Consider the following 19,863-nt stretch of genomic DNA (forward strand, 5'->3'; position numbering starts at 1 on the left):
TCAATCCTGCCGAGGCATAACCATTTCTATCCAACGTAAAATGAACATGCTTGAGTAGATGTTATTAGGGCCATTCCAAATCTGCCATTAGTAGCTCGAAACCCTTAGCCGATGGACTCGCTCACTCAATGAAGGAAAATACTCATTCCGTGAATATGCAGAACCATCTCCTCGGGGCCCATCAATCCATCAGGTGCTAGAAGCCGATGCCGGCATCCTATCAAAGATTCGTCATGACTGCTAGTGAGCACATCATTTTTGACGGATTGGCTCTTGCGGATACAGGATCCCTCGCGCCTTGGCAAGGCCCCGCAGGTCATATCAGCTTCTCGGCTATTAATGTGCAGCAAGCTTGCAGGGTTGTTCGCTTCTTGTTATGATTGATAGGAGATAACCTCGCTCACTAAACTTATTGTTCATTACAATGCCTACAATCATCGGAGTAGACGTTGGTAAGCAGATCCGGGAAAGGCTATTCAAAGAATGATGAGCTAATATCTCGTCCCCCCAGGCGGCACCAACACGGATGCGGTGGCTATTGATCTGGTCTTGAGCGAAACAAGCCCCATTGAAAGTGTACTTGGCTCTGCAAAGATTCCTACAACTTCAGACACGAGCCATGGTATCAACGAAGCTCTCAAAGGGGTAATTCGCGGCCTTTCACAGGAGGCCAGAGACGACATTATCGCCGTCAATATCGGAACTACGGTTAGCATTCTGACCCATAGTCTTCTGAAGCTATTCACTCATTTTGTTTAGCACTTTATCAATGCTGTCATCGAAAAGGACTCTCGAAAACTGGCCAAGATTGCTGTTCTGCGTCTGAGCGGGCCATATGGCAAGGAGGTACCTCCATTTGCAGGTCTTCCTGACGATCTGAGGGAGATTGTTGAAGGGTACAGCGAGTCCCTACCAGGCGGCCTTGAGAGTGAGAGACATTCCCTTCACCCATTTCGAATGCTTGCTGACTGCAGCTGCGCTCTCCAGTTGATGGCAGAGTCATTACGCCCCTTGATGAAAATGCTGTGAAAAGAGCAGCAGAAGAGATTCGGAAAGCAGGGATCAGAGATATTGCGGTAATTGGGATTTACTCTCCGATAGATTCTGAACTACACCAAGAAGCTAGGGTCGCTGATATCCTTCGTTCTGTCCTGGGAGAGGACATCAACGTTACCCTTTCACACAATGTGGCAGGCATCGGGTTCATTGAGAGAGAGAATGCCACCATCCTCAACGCGACCATATTACCTTTTGCACGCAAAACTATCCGACAGTTTCAGAGTTCGATTCGAGATTTAAACCTCTCTGCAAATTTGTGAGTTGACCCTTTGACGATAGTACTACCGCTAACAAAAGAGCAGGTTTCTCACCAAGAATGACGGCACCCTAATCAGTGCAGAGGATGCATCAGCTCTACCTGTTTCGACCTTCTTATCCGGTCCAACAAATTCACTCACAGGAGCTGTCTTCCTCGCCAACATTCAGGATCGTCTCAATCAGGGCGCTCTCGTCCTCGACATTGGCGGGACAACATCCGATGTCTGCGCTGTAGAGCCATCTGGGCTTCCACGGCCAGCAGCAGCATTCTCTCATCTGGCGGGAGTGAGGACAAACTTTGCTGTTTCCGACTTGCGAAGTATAGGTGTTGGAGGAGGCTCCGTCGTTCAACTGAGCGAGTCTGAGGAGGTAACTGTTGGACCCCGTTCCGTGGGAAAAGACTTGACGCAACATGCTCGGGTCTTTGGGGGTTCCATTTTGACTACCACGGATATCCTCGTCGCCAGTGGACTGGAGGGTGTAGGTGATAGGTCATTGGTTTCCGATATCTCACCATCCGTTGTCGGCCGGGTCAAGGACAAGATCGACGTCCTCCTGTCAACAGTCCTAGACGAGATGAAGACCACTGAAGCAGAAGTCCCGGTCATCCTAGTAGGAGGTGGTAGTATCCTCTGCTCCGACAAACTACAGGGTGTATCAGACATCATTCGGCCTCCCTTCGCCCAGGTCGCCAACGCTGTTGGGGCAGCAATGGCAAGAGTCTCGGGTGTCAGCGACGCCATCGTCCACGTTTCTGATGACAAGTCAGAGGAAGAAGCCGTCAGACAAGTTCGAGAGCAAGCCATCTCTCAAGCTCGTCAAAATGGGGCAGACACCCCTGAGGTCGTCGAGGAGACTATCTTACCGGTTCCCTACGTCAGCACCAGGTCTCTTCATATCAACGTTCGAGCTGTCGGTAGGCTCTCAACAACGGGATTCACGCCTAGCCAAACAAGGCCCTCGTTTTTGGCGCAGGATGCAGAGCAAGACGACAATGGCGACGCGCTTGAAACTTCCACACCGAAAACTTCCACGTCGACAACAGAGCCACCTTTGAGTGTCGAGAATAAATCACCGCCTTCTATATTCACCGCATCTTACCGTCCAAAGATTGTTCAAGGCCGATGGACCCTATCTCAAATCGACCTCGACCTGATTGCAGAAGGTTGCGCCATCCTTGGTTGCGGCGGTGGAGGAGATGTCTACGCAAGCCATCTCAGCGTAAAGAAGCTATTTGCTGCTGGCGGCTCTGTGGATGTGATATCTCCCAATGGGCTGCCTGATGAAGGATTCATCCCGGCCGTTGCTGTCATGGGCTCTCCAAGCACCTTCTCAGAGCGACTGCCATCCGGCGAAGAGCTCAAGAACTCTGTCAACGCTGTGCTAAAATCACAAGGTCTTGGCCTTGGTCACTTGACTGCAGTGATGAGTCTCGAAATTGGAGGCTCAAATGGCATGAGAGGGATACAAGCGGCGCTCTGGACAGGCAAACCTCTCATTGACGGCGACTTGATGGGTCGCGCGTATCCAAACCTATGGCAAGTTACCCCTAATAACGCGGGTATATCACTTGCACCTGCAGCGGCTTCAGACGGCAAGGGCAATACGGTAGTGCAAGTTCAATCGAACTCCAACCGAGACATTGAGGATGTGCTGCGCGCTGTGTGCGTCCAGATGGGACAGGCAGCAGGAATATCCCTTGGAGCATTAACAGGCCAGCAGGTGAAGCAAGTCGCCGTTCAGTCTTCAATCTCTCTTGCTTGGCGACTTGGCCGAGCTGTACAGCTAGCCAGAGCAGAGAAGCAAGACATTGTGGACAGCATCCTCGCTACTCATCCTGGAAGAAAGATCCTGAGTGGCAAAATCACCAGCGTGACGCGCCATGTTCGCGGAGCTTTCACAGAAGGCTCAGCCAAGATTGTCCCCTTCGACACTGAGGCGCCAACCGAAAACGAAATCAGAATCACATTCCAGAACGAGAATATCCGCGCGTTCCGAGTCAAAGACCAGGTCACCGTTGCCAGTGTGCCTGATCTCATCTGCTTGCTTGATGCTGAAGACGGCAGGGCACTTGGGACACAAGATTATCGATACGGGCTTCGAGTTTATGTTGTGGTCTTGGTTGGAAACTCGCAGTGGACAGAGGGGGAAGGTCTAAGGAATGGAGGGCCCGCAGCTTTTGGGTGAGTACATCATTCTCTCTTAGTGCATACCTTGAACTTGGATTGCTAACAGAACACCCAGACTTGACATCGAGTATGTTCCCATAGCAAAAGCAAACGCACCAGCATCGGTTATCCAAGATTATAATTCTTGAGTGTCATGGCCGAGATGTCAGAAAAGGAGAACATAGCTTGCATATCAAGACTACACAGAAATGAGACAAAGATGAATTTTATCAAGAGCCAATTATCACGGCTAGCATTACTAAACAACGTGAAATCTCTTACCGCAGGACTCTAGGTCTTCCGGACCCATGCTTGAACGTTTCGAGAAGGTGGTGTCCTTGTAGTGGTGTGGTCAGATTGAATGACCCCGGCTGTGCCCGGAAGAGCCGGCAAAGAGATGGAAACTGCAACTTGAACTGTCCAAGCTTATCAGAGGCAGACGCGCGCGCCAACATGCTGAGACTAGGCCGCGGCCTGAAACTTAGAGGTCTCGAGCTGAAACTATCTTCACAGCTAAGAGCCTTGTACTGCCGTTTTTACACTTCTCACCAGCTAGCTGCAGACAGCTGAGACGGGGAAATGCCTCAGTTCTACCCGGACACCATCTGTGATTGGCAAATGAGGCTTTTGGTCACATCCAGGGCCGCATCTAACCGCCCGGGTGTGGCGCAATACGGGCAGGACCAACAACCAACAACCAACAACAGTCTTGGCATGAAGAGATTCCTCGGCTCCCCACACCCCAGAGTTGTTAATTAAAGCCAGGTGAAACTGGACCACCACCCACCACGCCGCATACCTCTTTCATTCCTTCCTATTGCTGTTGAAATTGCCCAAGATCTTATTGAGATGGCTGATATCCCTATTGCTTCCACCGAGACTGAGTCTCTGTGGAATGGGGGTCCTTCAACCCCAAGAAGTTCTATTAGCAGGCTTCGTACCCCATCTGTCTCTATAACCCCTCCTCCCGCAACAAGGACCCAAACTACTCCTGCGAGATCCAGGAATGGCTCTTCCCAAGACGAAGTTGTCCGTGGTATGAATACCATGCGGCTTTCGGAGCCAAATGGCGTCGATAATCTCTCCGACGTGGCTGAGGCTGTCGATCGGGTCGCTAGAGGATCTGACAGTCGAGCTGTATCCCTCACCCCCGAGCCCACTTCCTCAAGGGCCGGCACCCCTCGACAAAGACGCCGTTCTCGCCGCTCAAGCTCAAGTGCTGACAGATTACCCCACAACGTTCTAGATGAGGAGCTTCCACAGGACGCCTTCCACTCTCCCGAGTTTCAACAGGCCTTTCGAGATGCCAAACAACTCATGTCAACTGTTGAAGGCGTTTTGGGCAGTTCATCGCTGCACAATAGTCCGGAGTCGACTATCCGGCGACTTCATGCTGAGGCTGGCGAGCTAGCGAGGTTTGAATACCCATCAACTCGAACCGTGGGCTTCGTGGGGGACTCGGGTGTTGGTAAGTGAAGATCGACCAGTCGTAGCCTGCCGTTAACAGTTTCAGGCAAAAGCAGTCTTCTCAATTCACTCCTTGACGTGAAGGGCCTTGCGAGGACTGTAAGTGCATGCCTCTGATTTGGGCTCCAGATACTAACAAGAGCAGAGCAACAGTGGCGAGGCATGTACGTGCGTTGTGACAGAATTCCACTACCACAACCGCGACACTCTCGATATTGAAGTCAACCTCTTCACCATGGAAGAACTCCGAGATCAACTCACTACGATGCTCCAGTCTTATCGCCACTACCATCTCCATAGCGACGAGATGGAGGATGCCGAGAGACGAGAGATGGAAGATAGTGCTAACCTCGCCAGAGACACCTTTAGAGCCATGTTCCGAGGTAGACTTACCGATGAAGCTTTTCTCATCAACCGACCGGAGCAAGATGTTCTTGAAACACTATTTCAATGGGCTGCGAGGGGAAAACCTTCGGTTTTCATCACCAAGCAGTCTGGGCTTTCACAGGATGCTTGTTCCAAAGCCTTGATGGAGCTAGCTTCGGAACCACCCTCGCGCAATCAACCTGCTCAATGGCCGTATATTCGAAGCACAAAGTTTGTCATTCATCTTCGGAGCACGGTTGGGGTAGCTGACGTGATAGGGTCTTCTTGAACGCACACATTCTCAGTCGAGGCTTGATTTTGGTCGACCTGCCAGGTACGCTCCTAATGGCTGCTCAGATCACTGCTAACATTTCCTAGGGCTTCGAGATCTGAACTCAGCTCGTCAGAGGATCACGGAGCGGTATCTTTTAACATGCAACGAAATCTTTGCCATCTGCAACATCGGCCGTGCCGTTACTGATGAAGGAGTTCATCAAGTATTTGAGTTGGCCAGAAGAGCCCGTCTCTCAAACGTCGGCATAGTTTGCACCCGATCTGATGTAGGTAAACTGTCCTCGCTCATGGCCCATGCTAATCATCGTAGGACATTCTTGCCGAGGAAGCAATCAGGGACTGGAGAGGTCAGCGAGCCAAGGCCATTAAAAAACTCATGGACGCCATTGCCACGGACGAAAGAGACGCCAGAGAAGTTCAAGAAGATCTCGCCGAGTATCAAGGACTTGACAACGATGACTTGACAGAAGAGGAGAGGAATGATCAAAGAGAGCTGTTGTTGCGGCAGGAAAACATCGGGTACCTACTTAAAAGTACAGTCGCGCTTTTGGTCCGAGACTGACGTTGAATAGGGCTCGCAAGAAGAATCACGAGTTTGAGTAGGTCCTCGCTCTACATACCAGACTTTTCGCTAACTCTCCCAGGCTTAAGGAGTACCTGGTTACAACTCGCAATTCGTTTGTGACGCAGGAACTCAGGAACAAGTACAACGAGCGTGTGGCTACTGACGAAATCAAGATATTTTGCGTCAGTAACAAAGACTACTGGGACCATAGAGATGAGCCCAAGACCAAGTCGGCACGATTTCTCCAGCTGAGTGGAATCCTGCAAGTCCGCAAGCACTGCATCTCCATTGTGGCGAATAGCCAACGCCGCATCGCCACGCGCTACATCAAGGATCAGATTCCGGCGTTTCTAGCGCAGGTAGACTTGTGGGTTCAGTCTGGGGCACGCACTGCGAGTGAGGAGCGCCGTGAAGCGCTCTGCAGGAGGCTGGACGATGTGGAGAGGCAACTGAGGAGGGTACGAAGGCCATGATAGAGTCCGACTGTTACTAACATAGAGCAGGGCCTTACATCGAGTACAAGCGTCGTTAATCGTGTAGCCCACTCATTTAATCAGGACTTTGCAGCACACATATACAGACGTAAGTTTAAGCCTTCGCCAGTAGACTAACAGCTAACGGATAAGGTCGACAAGTTCCTACATGGAGCGAGTCGGCAAAGGGTGCTGGGAGGGTATGGGAGGGAGTAAGTTCAGTTCACCTGTTCATGACATAGACTGCTGCTAATTATCTCCAGTGGCACCATGGTGAGCTGCCACAAAGCGTCTCCTGTTCCATTACTAACAGCCTAGCGTCTTATGCTGCCTTTTGTCGCCAATATGGTGACTACTGTACACCAGCGGTTGGGCCGCACAACTGGAACGAAGAGATCATGGAAGGAATGATAGAGGATCTAGAGGACCCCTGGCAGGTACTATGCAACAGTATTCAGCAACGGCAAACGAACCTTGTTGAGAGCGTTGACACTCTGCTGGACACGGCATCCGAGCAGTTCGGTAGGTGAACCACACGGCCGAGAGAATGTGGCTAATCGGCGCAGAAACTGGACTAGATGATGATTATGATACTCTTGGGCCATTGATGGAAGCTTTGTTCAGACGACAGCAACTCCTTCTCGATTCTATCGAGCGAGTCAATGAACAGTTTGAAACAGATCTGGGGTAAGTTGACTTGAACTTGAAAGATTGGTTGCTGATTAGACAGACTGCTTCGGATTGACTCGCTCTCCGGTGTTAGAAGCTCCACCATCGGAAAGGCAATGGAATCTTCATATAGAGGATGTAACCAAGAATACGGTATGCTTTATGAATTTCGCAATAAGCGTTGACCTCAGACTAATGCCATCCCTCAGGAACAGGAAGCCACCAGCGAAGAAAGAACATAATATGGCGCACCATCTCCAACCAGGATCTCTTTACCAACTTGATGAGAGCCTTTAGAGACTCTTTCCATGCCAAGGCCGAAGAATCTCAAACTGCGATACTCGATGCTGTGGTGAGGTATTTGGATGTTGTGCAGGAGACTTTTGATCTCGTGCGCAGTGAGAATGTGGCCAGAGAGAGCGAGCAGGATCCGGAGTTTAGATTGAGGGTTGAGGAAGTTGCGAGGACGGGGAGGGAGACTATTCAGAGGGCTCTCCGGGTTATTGATGCTTAATGGCTAGTATTATTTGTTTGTTCCTATACATGATTTAGCAGTATCGAGTATTTCTATTTCAGTAAAATATGGATTAAATTCGAGAGGGCTACCCAATCAAGTATTCTACTCTTTGAGAAAAATCGCCTCTGTACAGGGTTCATCAATACCTAGAACATGGGCTAATACTAGCAGCTTTCCCAGCATCCTTTGGAATAACACCCGCAGCAACAGCAGACTTGTAACACCACCGCCAATCAACTTTGCCATCACACTTCCAAGACCAAAAGAACCATCCATCTGATTTTTCAAATGAATCTACTTGCGCAGCCCAATAATGCCTATACCAAGTCTCTTGTCCATCGACCTTGAATTCGTCCGTGTTCTTGAGAGTGCTGTTGACGGAGAGAGACCACTCGCCGACGTATACGCTCTTGCCCATGTAGTCGTCGCAGGCTGTTTCAATGTATGCTTTCTTGTTGCCGGCGATGCGATTGTCGAAGCTGAGGTACCGATGGGCGTCGAAGAAGAGAAGGTCGCTATCAGGGAGGTATTCTCGAGGGTCTCCGGCACCCCATGATTTGCCCTAGAACGATTGTCAGTAGGAATGACCCAGGGTGTGGTTGGAAGCCGTACCATGAACTGAATGTGAAGACGATCAGACTCGGCAACATCGAGGTAACTCTCCATAGCCTGGATACGGTGGAAAGCCTTGGGGTAGAAATTCTTCCTCATGTCGGTGGCCTCGGCCTTCCACTTTCCAGAACGAACAGGCTCGTTCATCACCTCCAGCATGCCAACTGTGGTGTAGTTGCCATTGGTGTGAATTCGCTTCGCCATCCATTCGAGAAATCTGGCGGCTCGCTCATAGTTCTCGGGTGTGTAGAATCCGGGGTTCTTCAGGGCCTGTGGCATGTTAGTCTGAATATGGCGCCTTGAGAACGACGGGGACTTACATGGCCAGTAAACTGCTCACTCGGAGATTGCGACCCCGGAGCACCATGAAGGTCGATAATGACATAAAGACCATGGTCTTTACACCACCCAACAATACGATCAAGATGCCAAATACCACCTCGTGGATAATACTCATCCTCCCTGATAATATCCTCATACATCCAGAACCCAACCGGGATACGCACAGCGTTCAAGCCGAGACTTGCAATCTGCTTGATGTCATCCTCAGTGGTCCACGTTTCCCAATGTTTCTTAAAGGCCTTATCGGCAGCAGCCTGGCCGATGCCCTCAACGCAAGTCCACTCGTCGTTGTAAGGACCGCAGTTCATCTTCTTCCATGACCCTTCGGCCATCCAGCGCTCGATGATGAATTGAGAGCCGAGGTTGACACCTCGGATCTTGTCAGAACCCAACAGCCATCGTTCGGATAATTTCTCTCCCTTGTGGTGTGCGGCTCCTGTGACTTGTTAGAACTTTCGACCCCATTGGGGAATGCGAGTGAACTTACTCCTTGACTGGGGGGTCCAAGCATTTACCGCTGCAAGGAACAGGCAGAACACAAGCTTGGCCAGCATCTTCTAAACGATAGCAAGGTTCAAAATCGAGAAAGGATTTGTCAAGCCCGAACCTGCAGGCAGAGGAGAAAATGAGGTGCAGTGCAGAACGAAAGGGATGACACCAGGGACTGGATATATCAGTTTGGACACAGCTCGAACCCTCATCATTTTGATATGGAATGACCCCGGAACGAGCCCGCAAGACAATTCCGCGTTTGACAGCTCCGTTCATGTTATTCCGCATTGAATAAACGCTCCGGATCCTGCATGCCAGTTTCAACGGCTGCGTCTGTGCACCTTGAAACGGGAGATCGTCATCCGTACTCCGCAAATAAGACCACAAAGTTCCCACATATTCTAGCTTTAGAATATCGTTGGTTCGATCCTTCAAGGATTGGAATTATGAAGGGTGCGGCTGATGGTTTCCACGTATCCCTGCGCATCTTATCGCCGTTTCCCAGAGACGTGCATACTGGCCAGTGGCTGGTGAACATCACCGGATTTCTCGGCTTCGGAGCTGTCACATTCAGATTGGTGCGGAATAGCGGAATGGAGGGTTCCACATATATGACCCTACAGGTTAACGGCGGTCGGTGTAGAGTGAATAGACACGTCACAATGCGTAGCATCGAGATCGGACGGTACCATTGGAAGCGGCCCAGCAATGCACAGCACATGCGGTGATTGAGGTTTTTGAAACACGAGGAGACATCAAATGATAGAGAGAGAACATGTCAAATAACACAAGGAGCGAGGGTATTCTATGCTGCCAACAAAACACTGCTCGTACAAACCCTTTCAGGTAAACACATCAGTAGCAAACCTCTGGTTCCTAACCTCCTCAACAAACTCCCTGGCCTCCTTTTCACTCATATCATTCAGCTCCGTCAACAGTCCAACACACGCCTCTTCAACCGCCTTGCCCATGTCGCGACTACCACACACATACAACTTCGCCCCCCGGTCCCAGAGCTCAGCAACCTCGTGCTTTTCCTCCACCATTCGATGCTGGGCATACTTGCAGTTTTTTGTCTCCTCTGAAGTCTCGCGTGAGTAGGCTCTCTTTACTACCACAGCACCTTGCTTCTCCCACGCGTCAAACTCTTCGCGGTATAGATCGTCTGTCTTTCCACGACAACCGAAGAAGAGCAGAGCGGGTGCCAGCTTTCTCCCAGCGGCCATTTGCTGAGCTCGCTCCTCAACAAAAGCACGGAAAGGTCCCACTCCAGCGCCAGCGGCGACACAGATGATAGGAGTGGTCTCAGGTGTGAGAGGAAGATGGAAGGCGACGTGAGAGGGACGAATGGCAACGTGGACGAGGTCGTTGGGGCTGAGGTTGGAGAGATAGTTGGTCGCTACTCCGATGTGGCGTCCTTGGCCGGAGAGTGAAGGCTCGTCGAGGATAGAGTAGGTTACTGAGACATGGTGGGGGCTCTTTAGAGGCGAAGAGGCGATGGAGCTGGAATATGTGAGTATTCATTCTCAACATGGATAAGTAAGGGACTTACTATTGACGAATCCTCATCGGTGGTAGCATAGTCAAGAACGGAGCCAGAGGAAGTTCAATCCTGGGGAATCGTTCAAGGAGATCCATGACAGAGACACGCTTCTTGGTGACTTCCTCTTGCAGCTTCTCACCAGCGAGATCCCGAAGACTCCGCTTGGTCTCGGCATCCGAAGTGTACTCTGCCAGAGACAAGATATTCCTCTTGGTAGCCGGCTGCGCTAGCTCAACATAGGCACTGAGAACGTTCCAAGCAGAAGTCGGTTGACTCATTGGAAGAGCAACTCTCTTCTCTCCCTCGATAGTGAGCACGGCATCCCATGAGAGTTTGAAGTGCCTGAACACGCGGGACACAGTTTCTCGGGGGTTGATGGGCAAGATGCAGAGGTAATCACCTGCCCGATACGAGACCTCGCTAGGGAGTGCGATCTCGAAATGTTTCTTGAGAGGAACTCCTGGGCCACTCAGATCTTTGGTGGCTGTGACGATTGCTTCGTTGACATCTTGGCGGAGTGTCGAACTTCGAGGCATAGAGACACAGACCGACAAATCTGTCTGTGGCATCGCAATCTTGGGTTCCGAAACAGGACCCTCCTTCTGCAAAGCAGGCCATAGTACATTATCCTCCCAAGTTTCAAAGTCCGTAAACGGATCCCTATCCGACGTATCAGTGAGGCCAATCTCAGCAACTCGCTTAGCTCCATGCTCCTGAAGCTCAGTGTTGACAAGCTTGGGGACCTTGTGGAAAGTCGCAGACCACTCTCGATGTCCAACTCCAAACACGGCATAAGACACCTTGTCAAGAGGTTTGCCTTCAAGGTTCTTGAGCCAAGAGACAAAGTGTGCTGCGTTGTCTGGGGGTTGACCTTCGTAGGAAGATGTGATGATGACGACGGGTTGGTTGGTGGGCAAGTTCTCTTTGGCGACGTCGAGGGATTCGATACATGATGCGGTGAAGCCGTGAGAGGAAGCATCGGCTGCAAGTCGTTGGGCAAGGGACTCGCATGTCCCACTATTGGAACCGTAAAAGATGCTGATTCTCTTCCCATCAGACTCCAAAACCTCGTGCTTGTCGTCCTTGGCTGCACCATTCGTCGTAGCGACCGGTTCAGCCGTCGTCCCACGAAGTTTATGCTCCAAATCCAAAGGCGACATCCCATGCCTCAACGCAGCCCTGATATAAAAATCCTTAGGCTTCACCGTGAGCGTCTCCGCGATCCTCAGATTATACCCCGGATCATCCATCGAAAAGTTGAAGTTCTGTAACAGGAGCGCAACGGCAAGCAACATCTCCTGCCACGCAAATGGCCGTCCGATACAAGCTCTCACTCCATTGCCAAAGGGCTTCCAGCAGTTTGGATGTTCCTTTTGGAGACGCTCAAAGTTTTCATCGAGCATGCGTTCGGGGCGGAAGAGGTGTGCGTCTTCGCCAAAGACTCGGGGGTCGAGGTGGGCGACTGTTAGGAAGGGGCTGAGGACGTCGCCTTTCGCTATGGGGTATTTGTAGTCGAGGAGAGTGTCTTTGAGGGCTTCCATTGCGACGCCGGGGATGGGGGAGCAGACACGAAGGGTTTCGCGAAGGGCCTACTAAAGTTAGATGGGGGCTTGCGACGGGTTGAAAGCTACTTACAGCTGGAATGTATCTCAGCTTAAAGATCTTTTCAACAGTAATAGGTTCCTTGCCCATAATGTCATCCACCTCCTTCTGGGCTTTTTGGTAACAATCCGGGTTCTTGAGCAACGAGTAAAACAAGAACGACAACGTGCCAGACGTCGTTTCATGGCCAGCAACCAAGAAGGTAATGAGATTATCAGTAATACTGACATCATTCATCTTCTTCCCTGTCTTGGGGTCAACACCATTCATCATCGCCGCCAAAAGATCCTTCTTCTTGCTGTCGGGATTGGCTCTCCGAGCTGACACGACTTCGTCTGCAACCTCCCGCATCATCTTGATGTCTTGAAAGTACTTTTTCGTTATGGCGCGGTAGAACACCTTTGCCACGGAAGGACGCTGAAACCGCTTCCCGGACTCGGTGAGAACATCGCCCATGCTGCTGATAAAAGGATGTGCCGTATCGCGGTAGAAGGAATTAAACCGAAAGTCCATACTGCAGAGCGCAATGGTATCAAACGCCAACCGCGTAAAATCATCAGCAGCAAGAATAGCCTGCGAAGGACCATGTCTCGCCCACTTCAGAGCCAACTGCGTCGCGATATCGTACATCTCGTCAAACATGCCCCTAATGTTCACAGGACCAAATGCGGGCATCAAGACGCGGTGGGCGATGCCCCAGTTCTGCTCGTCGAGCTTTGCTGTGAAGAGTCCGTCGTTGGCGAGGTTTCGGACTTCCCAGAGTTCGTTGTTGATGGATTTTTGGAATCGTGTTTCGTCGCATACTTCGTTGACGAGTTTGTTTGAGCCGAGGAGGATGTAAGACTTTCCCTCGGGAAAGCGTAATCTGTAGATGTCGCCTATTGAAGTCAGTTGTAAGTTTAAAGCATCAGTACCTTGAACAATTACCATAGATCTCGTGGAGCCGGGTCAGGTCTTGTAATGAATCCTCCGATTTGAACTCGGCGATGTGTCCAAGCCAGGGAAGCGCCGGCGGCTCGGGGATCGGGGTGATGTTGCTGTCACCATTCCTAGCTTTGGATTTCCGTCGAAGTAGAGACGGCATGATGATTTTGTGACAGAAAAGCGCCAGTGTTACTGTACAATACCGTAAGACAGGTCCGTCGTTGGATGGAGTCCGTAAGATTTAGATCATGGTAGATAATCAGCAGTAAGCAGACCTCGAAGGGGAACCTCTCTTTATATCCCCATTTGACCTTACAATTAAGTAACAAAAATCTCCGACTCGTATCCTCTAACGATTCCCTGCAGATGATATACCTGATAGACACCTCCCGTGCGGGTATGCAACCCTTCCCGACCCGGAACCTTGAGATCCGGCCGTTTCGGGGCTCCGCGGACGACCGGCCGGTGAGACCATGTCATGCCCGCGGGGGCCGTTGCACCACTTGAAAAGAGTATTTATTCCTCGAGCATGGCCACGGTTACACGAATCTTATTGCAGCGTCTTCAGGTGCTGTAATTTTATGTATCGTATTGGCTGGTAAGATGAACAGCGCGTAATGAGACCGGTTCCAGTACGTAGAGGGGAGGGAGTGTCTCACGCACCATGCGACGTAAGCAGTGACGGAGCACGAAACTTATGTCAGAGTGAGGACGTCAAGGTTCTCATTTGAGGAGTATTAAGTCGAGGCGTTTTCCGTGGCTTGCACCATCGTTTTTAACTTGTCTTTTTTCTTACCCAATGCCTCATCAACCATGGCCAACTCACCAGCTCACTCTCCAAAGTGCTTACTCTGAAGTCATCTGCAGGCATCCTTCAAGATGACATCCATCTCACACAATGCTACTACGTTGTAGACCTCGGCCAATTGCCCTTCCTGGCATTTACCCCTCCTCCCACATCACGCACCCAGCTTTTCGAGATGAACGCGCACGCGGATCAATTGCCGTCCAACGGGATCGTCCTCAGTCAGATCTCGGTCATCTCTGACCCCGCCAATTGGTGAGCCCCGCATGGGCTCATGGGCAACGGCCCCTCTTCTTGGTGGATGATCTTTTGGCGAGCATTCCGTTGACGGAGCTTGAATTTTTTACTCTGCAATCAACGCACGCGACATCTTGAGATTCACGTCTAGATAAGCATAATGGCCTCTCCCAAACCGTTCCGCGCTGAGCACATGGGCTCACTCCTGCGTCCTCAGCGTCTTCTAGACGTTAGAGAGCAGATCCGCGAAAAGGGCGTCTCCCCGGAGGACGCCGGTCTCGCTGAGGTCGAGACAGCCGCTGTCAAAGACGTGGTCAAGCTGCAGCAGGACCTTGGCTTCAAGGCCGTCACCAGCGGAGAGTTCACCCGCACGCGCTTCTGGGGCCTTATGTGGGATGAGTTTGTCGGCACCAAGCAGCTGCAGGACGCCGAGGCGAGCCTGTTCCGCCTGTACCATCCCGACGTGGTGAGCCTGATTGAGAAGGATCGCCAGGTCATGCCCGGCGAGTCTGTCATTGCTGGATCCAAGCTCTCTCACGACCCTGAAAAGTCCGTGTCCAATGTCCATGAGCTGCGTCTCATTCAGCAGTCTGTGCCCAAGGAGGATTGGCCTGCCATCAAGCTCACCCTGATCACGCCTGCTTGGTTCCATATGCGATACAAGCAGGGCAAGGCTTACACGCCAGAGGCGTATGCTAACGATGAGGAGTACTTCAAGGATGTCGCCAAGGTGTACCAGGCCGAGCTGGACCTGCTGTACAAGGCGGGTCTTCGCAACGTTCAATTCGACGACCCCGGCATGGCTTGTAAGTGAAGGCCTCATTCTTCAGAAACTTATCACTGACAATATATCAGACTTCTGCAGCCAAAAGTTCCGTGATGGCTGGGCCGCTGACGCCGACAACATCGGCACCGTCGACGACCTGCTGGACGCCTACATCAAGCTCTACAACGACTGTCTCTCCAAGCTGCCCTCCGACATGCACACGGGCATCCACCTCTGCCGAGGCAACTTTATCGGCGGCCGTCACTTTGCTGAGGGCAAGTACGACATCATCGCCGAGAAACTATTCCGCGACCTCAACGTCAACACCTTCTACCTCGAGTACGACACTGAGCGCGCCGGAGGCTTCGAGCCTCTTCAGCACCTCCCCACCAACAAGCACGTTGTCGTTGGTGTGATCAGCACAAAGCTGCCCCAGCTAGAGGATAAGGAGGAGATGAAGAAGCGTGTTCTGAGCGCTGCGGATTGGGTCGCCAAGGGAACGGATGAGACTCAGAAGGAGGCGCTCAAGAGAATTGCTGTAAGCCCTCAGTGTGGATTCAGCACCCATGAGAGTGGGTATCCTCTGAATGAGGAGGAGGAGAGGAAGAAGCTTGCTTTGGTGAGGGAGATTGCCGATGAGATCTGGGGAGAGCCTTGAGGTTGATTGACGGTTGGACATGTACATATCACGATCATTACGACCAATGGAGGAGCACGCACTTGCCAATAACAGTCAATGAATTAACGCGTAAAGGAGCACGTGAACCAAACAAGGTGGACTGGCGCACTTGATGCCGAATATAGCACTGGCCCCGCCCCGCCCCGGGCGTGAAGCTGTCCGCTATCCTGTTTTTTCACTGCAATTTTAACCAGCCCCGGTGCTTGGACAGGCGACGTCAATCCTCTTATCCACCCCAAACTACCACCAACATATACCACAAATTCAACGCTTCCCTCCAACAAAAGCCAATCCAACTACTTAGCTACTCGGGTGTCAACGCCCGCCATCTTCTACGGTGGCACCTTAGGAGCGCTCGGGCAAGAAGTGTATATAACCCAAGACATAGCCGAGAGCCAACACCAAGGTGGCCCAAATCAACATCTAAACAGCGTACGAGGAAGCTTATGGTAGCAGCCAAAGGGGCCTGCAACAGCAGCAAGCGGAGTCTGACTTCAACAGTAGCCAAAGAGGCCTATAAGGGCAGCACACAATCACTACCCTAAATAATAGCTTATAATAGCTACTATCAAGGGTGGCTTATAAGTAATGACGCCGCATGCGTGTGTGCTATTTTGGGGTTTGGATCATTTGCACTTTTGGCCAGAGCGCTCTTAAGGTGCCACCCTAATCTTCCGGCCAATTTGTGCAAGTGGTGCACTGCAATTTTAGCCCGCCCTGAGCTCTTCACCTCCCGATCGCATGGTCCGAGTAAGTTCCTTGATTCTGTGCCCATCAAGTAGATTCCCACGGATCCGCAGTTCAACTAGGTGAGCCCGCTCTCTTCTGGTCGAGCCGGTAAACGGTGTAGACAATCATGTGCGGATTGATATACCAACCACGTGGTATCGTAACCAGTGGGGGTAATGGATGCTAAATGCCTCGATTGGCACAGTCGAAACGGGATGCTTCACCTTCCATTCTCCAAGGCCATACCTTCAATCTGTCGGTTTTCGTCTCCTGGTAACGTCAATCCTTTCACCTCCACCCCAAGCAAGTACATACCATCTTCCGACCAATGGAGTTCTTTGTGAAAAAAGTGAGGCGGGCTACGATGCATGCTGCATACTGCACTGCAATTTTAACCCGCCCCGAAGGAGGTTTTCCCAGTTGGCAGGAATCTCCCCAGTGGGAAAAAGAAAAATTTGACTAATTGTTCAAGGCTCAATCAAGATTATTTCTCCTACAATAAACTGTACAATTAACTCTTCCAACAACGCATCCCGGATACCGATATCCGTATAAACTATAGGTACAAGGGGAGCAGCCCTGATTGATAAAGGCTGATGATTACACGGCAGATACCGATATGGAGAGAAAGAAAAGCACGACGTCGAGGACAGCTTCGAGGAAACGGCCATTGTTAGTGTCATGTGGATATGCCTAGTTTTCCATGAAGGACTGCCTGCGAGATTCCACCCAGATATCAACTTCAACTTACCTACGGACAAGTAGATTGAGTATATAGTCTCCAAATTGAGCTATCCTACCATCGCCCCACTACACCAAGTGCTTCAACACTTGGGCATCTTCCGTAGTATAGTGGTCAGTATGCAAGCTTGTCACGCTTGAGACCCGGGTTCAATTCCCGGCGGGAGAGATCCAGCCACCTGTGTTACACAGGGTTTCCTTTTTGCTTTTCTCCTTTCTAGATTAGCTCTCCTTTTTGTGCGCAAGCCGACACGCCGACCAGGGCGATGACCAGCTTAGTGCACATAGATCGTACTCTTTGCCCCATTTTTCGTTCCTTCCGAAATACCCATCCAGGGTAGACATCACTTACTACCTATCAAATCTTCAAGTCGGCTTAACTCCCATATGTTACAACTGTATCTCGGGATATTATTCACATCTGAAATAAAGTCATACAGCAGCTAACCAAATGTCAAAAATTTCTCGATGATTGACTCTACTAGCCGATAATTCAGGACCTTGTTGGTTCAGCCCAAATGTCTGCCTGCCAAGCATGTTTAACTCGACTCGTCACTTCATGCATCAACCTCAGTGATGCTGATATTCGTAAAATCAGCTGGCTCAAGCACTGGTTGACCCTTGCCAAACGAGTAAACTCCAAACATGACTCCTGCGAAACAACCTCCAACGGGAGGCGCAACAGTTAGCTTTTCCACTGGCGTGAGCATCGCACCTATTACGTCCTTTCTACCAGACTCTGTCTCTATGGCAGAAAGAGAGTAGTCTACAGGACGAGCTTCGATCGTCAACTGTACTTTGGTTGAGCTAAGGTCGTGTCTCGAGGTGGAAACCTGGTTGAGAGTTAGCCATAGAGAAGTGACAGGAGAAAAAGTGACGCCGACCTTGACATTACCGGCCTCGCCACTTGGCTCTCTAAATGTGAGCCTCGGCCTGATGTTGCCATTCTCGTCCTGATGTGCCACGATTCCCACCGTGGCATACGAGTACTGGCTCCACCAAAGCACTATCCCGGCCTCGTAGCCCCGAACAGTAGGGTTAAACTCCATTGTTGCACTAAAGGTCTGGTTGTATGAGGTTTGCTTCCTGAGAAGCATGGCAGGGCCCTCGGGACTAGATAGGTCGAAACAGTTTCCGTAGACCCTAAGGTAGCCAGGTTTCTCTGTCAAGCTGTAACACTGCTTGAGTGGCGTATCTACCCCTTGTCAGCTGGAGCTAAAATGGAGATTGCAGGGCACGTACTCTTCTGGTACCATCCCAGCTCGAGAGTATCGCAAGAAAGATCTGCCTCCCATTTTTGATTCGTGGGGCCCGTGGCCGAGCTTAGCAAACTCCTGCCTTTGGTCTCGAGGGTGATATTGTTTCCGCCATTAAAGACGGGCCAATCGTCTACCCACTCAACCTTGACAAGGAACGTTTCCCGTCCTGTCACTGTCAGCACGCAATTTCGGTTCAGTAGAGGAAGTGCAAGTACCCAGCTGTGGTTCCAGATAGATCCCCTTATCCTTGACAGGCCTCACGCCCAAAAACACAGCCCACCAATGCCCATCACCGTCTTCAAAGACATCAGCATGGCCGGTTCTCTGCACTTCCTCATCCGGTCCATTATACCACAGTGCCTTTCCCTGACCCTCCCAAGGGCCATAAGGGCCAACTTGACTGCGGAGAACCCACTCCTGATGACCAACCTCTGTACCGCCCTCAGCAGTGAAGAGATAGTAGTAATCGCCGCGCTTGATAATGTGAGAGCCCTCTGCGAGGCCGAATGGGGACTCTCGGATAGGCTTGGGAGGTGTAAGAGTTCTGCCAGTTGAAATGTCTATTTCCGAAATGTGAATGGCAAAGTCCTTTTGCTTAGAGTCGGGCGATCGCCAGGCTAGTCGCATGGTTGTAGACAGAAAGACTCTGCCGTTATCGTCCCAGAACAGCTGACAACATTAAGCACAGAAAATTAATTTCAACGCAAACCACTTACATCTTGGTCGAATCCCGGATTGTCAAAGTAGACCGGGTCGGACCAGGCATTTTCGTCCCAGATGTTGTCGGTCCAGACGTAGAAGCCACGGGGAAAGATGCGTTCCTTGAACATGTTAGCTCGCCTGTTGAATTGTACCAATCATGGCTCTTACATCTGAAGTCGGGCGATATCGTTGAAACACGCCGTTCGCAAGATACCACCTCTTTTCATCAGGCCGATACCTCAACGTGCTCGCCCAACTCCCCGCGCCAGGTTCCACTGTGCGCATCTCGATCTGACTGCGTCGCGTAAGAGCATGGCCGATGAGTTTCCAATCAATCAAGTTGGTAGATGTGTAAATAGCGCATCCCGGAAAGAACTCGAATGTCGAAGTACTGAGGAAGAAGGTCGTAGGGTCCGAGCCAGAAGCGGGCACGACACAGATGGTGGGATCGGGGTTGAATCCCCTGATGACGGGATTCGTAAAGGTTACGTTGGATGTGTCAGTAGCCATGATTGATGCCAGAAGAGTAGTCAAAGTCAATGATTAAAGAAAGTGGCTGATACTGAGGAGTTGGTCGTTCCATGGTTATAAGTC

General features: G+C 51.0%; 5 protein-coding genes and 1 non-coding gene across 6 annotated transcripts; 4 read left to right on the top strand and 2 right to left on the bottom strand.

Annotated features, from left to right (window-relative positions):
* Window positions 1-424: 424 nt before the first annotated feature.
* On the top strand, window positions 425-3,634 carry LRP88_10743 (uncharacterized protein; the record flags this gene model as incomplete). Its single annotated transcript, XM_083247194.1, has 5 exons — window positions 425-452; window positions 512-708; window positions 760-896; window positions 1,362-3,500; window positions 3,562-3,634. The coding sequence occupies 5 exons, from the start codon at window positions 425-427 to the stop codon at window positions 3,632-3,634; spliced, it is 2,574 nt and encodes an 857-aa protein (XP_083098307.1).
* A 1,553-nt stretch (window positions 3,635-5,187) lies between these two features.
* On the top strand, window positions 5,188-7,833 carry LRP88_10744 (uncharacterized protein; the record flags this gene model as incomplete). Its single annotated transcript, XM_083247195.1, has 9 exons — window positions 5,188-5,335; window positions 5,697-5,806; window positions 5,923-6,131; window positions 6,185-6,205; window positions 6,257-6,585; window positions 6,681-6,701; window positions 6,804-6,862; window positions 6,914-7,172; window positions 7,529-7,833. 9 exons carry the CDS (start codon window positions 5,188-5,190, stop codon window positions 7,831-7,833), a joined length of 1,461 nt encoding a protein of 486 aa, XP_083098308.1.
* Window positions 7,834-10,124: 2,291 nt separating this feature from the next.
* On the bottom strand, window positions 10,125-13,511 carry LRP88_10745 (uncharacterized protein; the record flags this gene model as incomplete). Its single annotated transcript, XM_083247196.1, has 4 exons — window positions 10,125-10,785; window positions 10,835-12,414; window positions 12,656-13,305; window positions 13,355-13,511. 4 exons carry the CDS (start codon window positions 13,509-13,511, stop codon window positions 10,125-10,127), a joined length of 3,048 nt encoding a protein of 1,015 aa, XP_083098309.1.
* A 1,042-nt stretch (window positions 13,512-14,553) lies between these two features.
* LRP88_10746 (cobalamin-independent methionine synthase II family protein) lies at window positions 14,554-15,817 on the top strand (the record flags this gene model as incomplete). The annotated part of the gene is made up of 2 exons (XM_083247197.1): window positions 14,554-15,199; window positions 15,249-15,817. 2 exons carry the CDS (start codon window positions 14,554-14,556, stop codon window positions 15,815-15,817), a joined length of 1,215 nt encoding a protein of 404 aa, XP_083098310.1.
* A 1,588-nt stretch (window positions 15,818-17,405) lies between these two features.
* Window positions 17,406-17,477, top strand: LRP88_10747. Its single transcript has one exon. It is a non-coding gene; the product is annotated as a tRNA-Asp (tRNA).
* A 388-nt stretch (window positions 17,478-17,865) lies between these two features.
* Window positions 17,866-19,779, bottom strand: LRP88_10748 (glycosyl hydrolase; the record flags this gene model as incomplete). Its single annotated transcript, XM_083247198.1, has 5 exons — window positions 17,866-18,503; window positions 18,551-18,733; window positions 18,783-19,236; window positions 19,284-19,388; window positions 19,438-19,779. The coding sequence occupies 5 exons, from the start codon at window positions 19,777-19,779 to the stop codon at window positions 17,866-17,868; spliced, it is 1,722 nt and encodes a 573-aa protein (XP_083098311.1).
* Window positions 19,780-19,863: the final 84 nt, after the last annotated feature.

Source organism: Fusarium phalaenopsidis (assembly GCF_050370095.1).
Source record: "Fusarium phalaenopsidis strain FUZ10S chromosome Unknown contig_32304, whole genome shotgun sequence".
Lineage (NCBI taxonomy): Eukaryota > Fungi > Ascomycota > Sordariomycetes > Hypocreales > Nectriaceae > Fusarium > Fusarium phalaenopsidis.